We start from the raw sequence: 4,944 nt of genomic DNA, 5'->3' as shown, positions 1-4,944 counted from the left end.
CACAGCCCTCGCAGTAGAAGCCAGAGCTGGAACCACGCCGGTCCGTCCCGATGCCCGCACACAGCCCTCGCAGTAGAAGCCAAGCTGGAACCATGCCGGTCTGTCCCGATGCCCGCACACAGCCCTGGTGGAGGCAGGAGCTCCACGGCATGAGATGTGACAGATCATAACGCAGCCGAACAAACCCACACTGCAAACCCTGTGCAGGGAGGTTATGCTTCCACGTCTCAAGGGAGGGCTGGCCACCCCCATGCAAGGCCTCAGACACATAAACTGCACTTTGGACTCCACCTGCCAGTGGAGGGAGACGTCACCTTCCAGGGTCCCTGTTCCAACTCCACACCGCGTGTGGGCCAAGGCTTCAGCTCTTGAAAATACCACGCTCACACAGGAAAAGCCACCGTGAGCAAGTCACCGTGTGTGGGACAGGGCTTCAGCTCTGCACCACAACCTGCTGTTCACGGGCGCAATGGTTCCCGCTATGGGCTGATGGGGCTGCAGGGCTGCTCTCAGAATAGATGCCTTCAGAGGCTGCTGTTCTGGCCTCAGCTGCCTCTTAGTTTCTGGCTGTTGTGAGATTTCCCTTGCTTATCTGTGGGCTCAACTATGCACCTGAAGAGACACCTGCTGTATCATATCCAGCATTTCTAGGTGTTTATGCCAGAGGGTTTTGCAGAATATCCAGTCAATCACCTATTGCCAATAGCAGACTCCTCTGTACTTTTAAATTCTGAACAAACATTCTGTATTAAAATGGTGCAAGATCATCTTCCATCATCTGAAACGTAACTTTTTGTATAATAATAAAACATAACTGTCAACCACACTAATCATAATATCTTTAAAGAATGTATACAAAATAAATTATCAAGGTCCTAGAACCAGCACATTACAAATTACATTGGCGTTTCACACCAGCCACGACCACACTGTGTCTGGGCACAACAGGCAGTGGCTCCGGGGTGTTTTCATCCACTTCTCCCCAGAAGGAAAGGCGGCTGCAACACGGCCGCTCCAGTGAGGTGACTCCCTTCCCCACTTCCTTCCTTTTCACTCATCTTTGGCATAATAAAAAGTAATAAAACTGACGTTCACTCATCATTTAAAACATAGCCGGCCTGTACCTAGTGCTATACTTCTTGTCTAAATATAGAGGGAATGACAAGCTAGGTGAGAAACGTGCTCAGAGATCCTGTTTTCTCTACCTTGATACTATCATCCATCAATCAAAAGGCCTGGAAAGCACCACCTATGAGCGTCCTCCTCTGGCGCCCGCCTCCCTCACTGACCTTGCACTCTGGGAAACCAGCAAGCTTGGGGCGACGGCTCATCTCCACGCAGGCCTTACCTATCCGAACCGTTCCAGCAACACTCAAACTTGTCAAAGATGCAGTCGTTCTCATAGAGGGAGCAGAGCTTGCTGCGCAGGTACTCGTGGACTTGGTGGGTCTCCACCGGCCTGCTCTCCATGTTGAGGTCCCACACCTTCACCGACAGGTAGTCTCTGGTCATCATGTACCGCCCACTATGACTGAATTTTACATCAGATATGGATGAAATTATTTCTGAGAAGAAGGACCTACTGCTGGGATCTTCAGGCTCTTCAAAAACTGAAAAACAAAACAAAACGTTTTCAGCTTCTGTTTAAAAATCAGAGAACAAATCATTTTCAAGTTCAAGTAGGACGTGGCCCCTTCACAGAGACTCTGGAAGGGCTTGGCCTCAACAGCACTAGGTCTTCTGATCTTTCTGATTCTCTAGGTTTTCTGATCTTCTGTGACTTCCGTGGGCAAGAGCTTCGGACACGACATTCTAGCACCAGCTATGGACAAAGGATGGGCATCAGGAATGGGCATCAGAAGCAGAGACACCCAAGTCTCATCCGGACCCTGAATCAGAACCTCTAGGCAAGGTCCTGGGCACTGTAATCTGTGGGAGCTCCTCGGGGCACCCTGATGTGGGCCCAGGTTCAGCACCACCGCATTCCTGTAGGAGTGTCTTTGCATCCTCACGGCACCAGGCCCGAGCATGTGAAATCCTATCACATACACATCACAGGAAGACATAAACAGCATTACATGGTCACGCAGACACAGCGGTCTGCGCCTCTGAGAAACCGCCTGCTTTGCGGAGGGTTGATAGCTGTGGGTCTGCAGGAGTGACCACCCTGACCGGCAACACTGTCGTCCCGATTTTAACCACCAAGAGTCCCGCCGGTCAAAGCCAGCCAGCAAAGATTTGTCTCCAATACTGAATACTCAAGTTCCACTGTGACAAAACTGGATTCCTATTTTCAGAAAGATCTGGGTGCTTCCTCAGCAGACCTTGCTTTCTCTGCAGTAACTTGACAGAGTTCCCTCCACCTGCACCTGTGGCAGAGAGAGGCGCCCACGGCCCCACTGGGCCACTGACCGCCCTAGCATAAGGTCATGCCTTAAGGTTTTGTAAACTTCAGGCCAGGAGAGATGTGCTTCTTTTTTTTTTTTTTTAAGAGACAAGGTCTTGCTATGCTGCCCAGGCTGGTCTCAAACTCTTGGGCTCAAGTGATGCTCCCCACTCAGCCTCCAGGGTAGCTGGGACCACAGGTGCGCACCACTGCACCTGGCTTGTGCTTCCTTGACCTTAAGCTGCTTTAGGTTTTTTCTCTTTTTTCTTGAGGTAGGAGCCTGTGTGTGTGTGTGTTGGCTTAGTATCTGAAGTTAACTTGAAGCCAACCGTGCCGACACCAAGCATTTACTCAAATAAGTCACTCTGATGACAAATAGAACTGGAATCTGAAATTATTGACTCAAGAATGTTATGCTTAAGATACAGGCCAAATGCTACGACACACTGATCTTCATCGCAGGAATTCTAGTAGAAATACGGAGTTCTTAAAAACACACCTCAACCTCAGGAAAGAGAACAGGCAAAAAGGCTGCTGAGCAAGGTCGGTGGGCACATTCCACCGAGGCGCTGGGGGTGCCGCTGCACACGAGCAGTGACTCAGTCTGGTGGGACTGACCGGCGGCTTCCCCGTTAGAGGAAGTCACTGGACACACGTCTACCTGCTGGCACTGGAAGAAGGGTCAGCAACGTTTCAGGACACTGGGACACGCTGACTACAGTGCTCTATCAAGTCGAGCCCATTCTTTACGGCTAAAAATAAAAACAAAACCAGAACCCCCCACACCTAGAAGGAACTTGAAAGCTCAGTGGATTAAAATGCTAGACTTTCAGCTCAGGGAAGTGGCTTCCAATCCGGCCAAGCTCAACACAAACAGAGCTCGTTCCAACAGTTGGGAACAGCCTCCTGTGTGTTGGCGGCTTCAGCCCAGGTCTCACGCACAGAGGCAGAGGCAACGGCTGGCTCTTGGTGGGACCCAGTGCTGGCAGCCTCTGAGGAGACACCCGGGCTCTGGGCATAAACGACCCCGCTTCTCAGTGGCGCCACAAGTGCTCACCCTACAGCCGCAAGCCTGTGGGAAGCATGACCTCGAGTTCCACTTACTAGCAGCAGCTTCTGACACAGCCGCACTTGGATGGCTCCAGCAAAGGAGGGCTCCCCAGGTGCGCAAAGGTACTTGGGGAACAGGAAGAACCCTCTAAGTCTTTGGAGACAAGTCAATGTCTGAAGAACAAGTGGCTCTAAATGAGATGCTTTAAAAGCCGCCAGGCACGGCCGGGCATGGTGGCTCACGCCTGTAATCCCAGCACTCTGGGAGGCCGAGATGGGGGAATCACCTGAGGTTAGACCAGTCTGGTCAACATGGTGAAACCCTGACTGTACTTAAAATACAAAGATTAGCTGAGCATGGTGGCACATGCCTGTAGTCCCAGCTACTCGGGAGGCTGAGGCAGGAGAATCACTTGAACCCGGGAGGCGGAGCTTGCAGTGAGCCAAGATCGCGCCACCGCACTGCAGCCTGGGCGACGGAGCGAGACTCCGTCTCAAAAACAAGACGCAGGCACTTACACTTGGAGTGTCTGTCGCACAGGGCCGAGGAGCGCATGTCGCACAGTCGGATGGTCCCTTTGCTGCTGCTGTAGACGAACACGTTGCACTGGTGTGGGTGGAACTCGGCTGCGGTGATGACTTCGGTCAGCTCCTCCATGTTAGCAGGCTTGATGTCTACGATGTCTGGAAGGTGTGGTTAAGGCACAGTGCTCGGCTCAGCTGGTTTTAATTAGTTACATTCGGTCACGTGAAATAGGACGCCAAATAATCGGCAGGGTGAGGTTTAGGGGATTAGCTATTAAGAAGGCCGATTACACATCCTGAATTCCAAAGGAGCACCTGGTAAGAGGATTGGGATGAGCACACTCAGACGGCAGCAATGCCCCGGCCCAGGGGAGACCCCGACACGCGAACACTGCTTTCATCTTGCTGCTATTATTGTTATACAGAAAGCCCTTAATAGCAAGATAGTACATACTTAATCATATAAATAGGAAGAGCAAGCTAGCACCATCTGTGCAAAATCCCACACTCCCATACAGAACTACAAATGCAAGAAAACCACCCTATTCCAAAAGATGTTGCTCTTCCTGACATGAAGAGTTTATTCCGTGTAGTTAGAGCAGATCCAACATCGCGGGCTGCCCTATACAGAAATTCTTCGACTGAAAAAAACAAGGAAGGGCAGAATTCAGCTGTGGGTCAACTCAGACCAGCAGGCCCCGTTTCACCCTGTAAGCTGAAACAACTAAGAAAACCAGCATATGACATGGAACCCCAGCTCAAGCTGCTGGACAGCAGAGGGAGGACGGCAGGGACCCTGGAGAGGCTGCAGATGAAGCAAGCCCCCTGCTCCCGGCTGCTGGCTGGAAAGGGGCCCATATGAGGAGGGCTGGGGCCGCCCAGACCGTGCACAGCCACAGAAGAATGCAAGTTCTAACTGGAAGCTGCTGCTCGGATGGGTGATGAAACACCACTCTAACCTAAGCCAGTATTTTCTATCATCC

The 4,944-nt window shown here is 51.5% G+C and overlaps 1 protein-coding gene across 1 annotated transcript; it reads right to left on the bottom strand.

Annotated features, from left to right (window-relative positions):
- Positions 1-1,206: 1,206 nt before the first annotated feature.
- On the bottom strand, positions 1,207-4,919 carry LOC113223597 (serine/threonine-protein phosphatase 2A 55 kDa regulatory subunit B delta isoform-like). Its single transcript, XM_026453014.2, has 2 exons — positions 3,956-4,919; positions 1,207-1,610 (listed from the first exon to the last, which is right to left on the bottom strand). The coding sequence occupies exons 1-2, from the start codon at positions 4,092-4,094 to the stop codon at positions 1,345-1,347; spliced, it is 405 nt and encodes a 134-aa protein (XP_026308799.1). The 5' UTR covers positions 4,095-4,919; the 3' UTR covers positions 1,207-1,344.
- Positions 4,920-4,944: the final 25 nt, after the last annotated feature.

This window comes from Piliocolobus tephrosceles, unplaced genomic scaffold (genome assembly GCF_002776525.5).
Source record: "Piliocolobus tephrosceles isolate RC106 unplaced genomic scaffold, ASM277652v3 unscaffolded_41885, whole genome shotgun sequence".
NCBI lineage: Eukaryota > Metazoa > Chordata > Mammalia > Primates > Cercopithecidae > Piliocolobus > Piliocolobus tephrosceles.
The sequence above is the reverse complement of the archived record's forward strand: the minus strand, read 5'-3'. Positions and strand labels throughout refer to the sequence as shown.

Excerpts from the sequence above, each read along its gene's own strand:
- LOC113223597 (XM_026453014.2), bottom strand. The coding sequence starts at position 4,094 with ATGGAGGAGCTGACCGAAGTCATCACCGCAGCCGAGTTCCACCCACAC. Across the intron at positions 1,611-3,955 it reads GTGCGACAGACACTCCAAGT|TTTTTGAAGAGCCTGAAGAT; the intron begins GTAAGTGCCTGC and ends TTTGTTTTTCAG.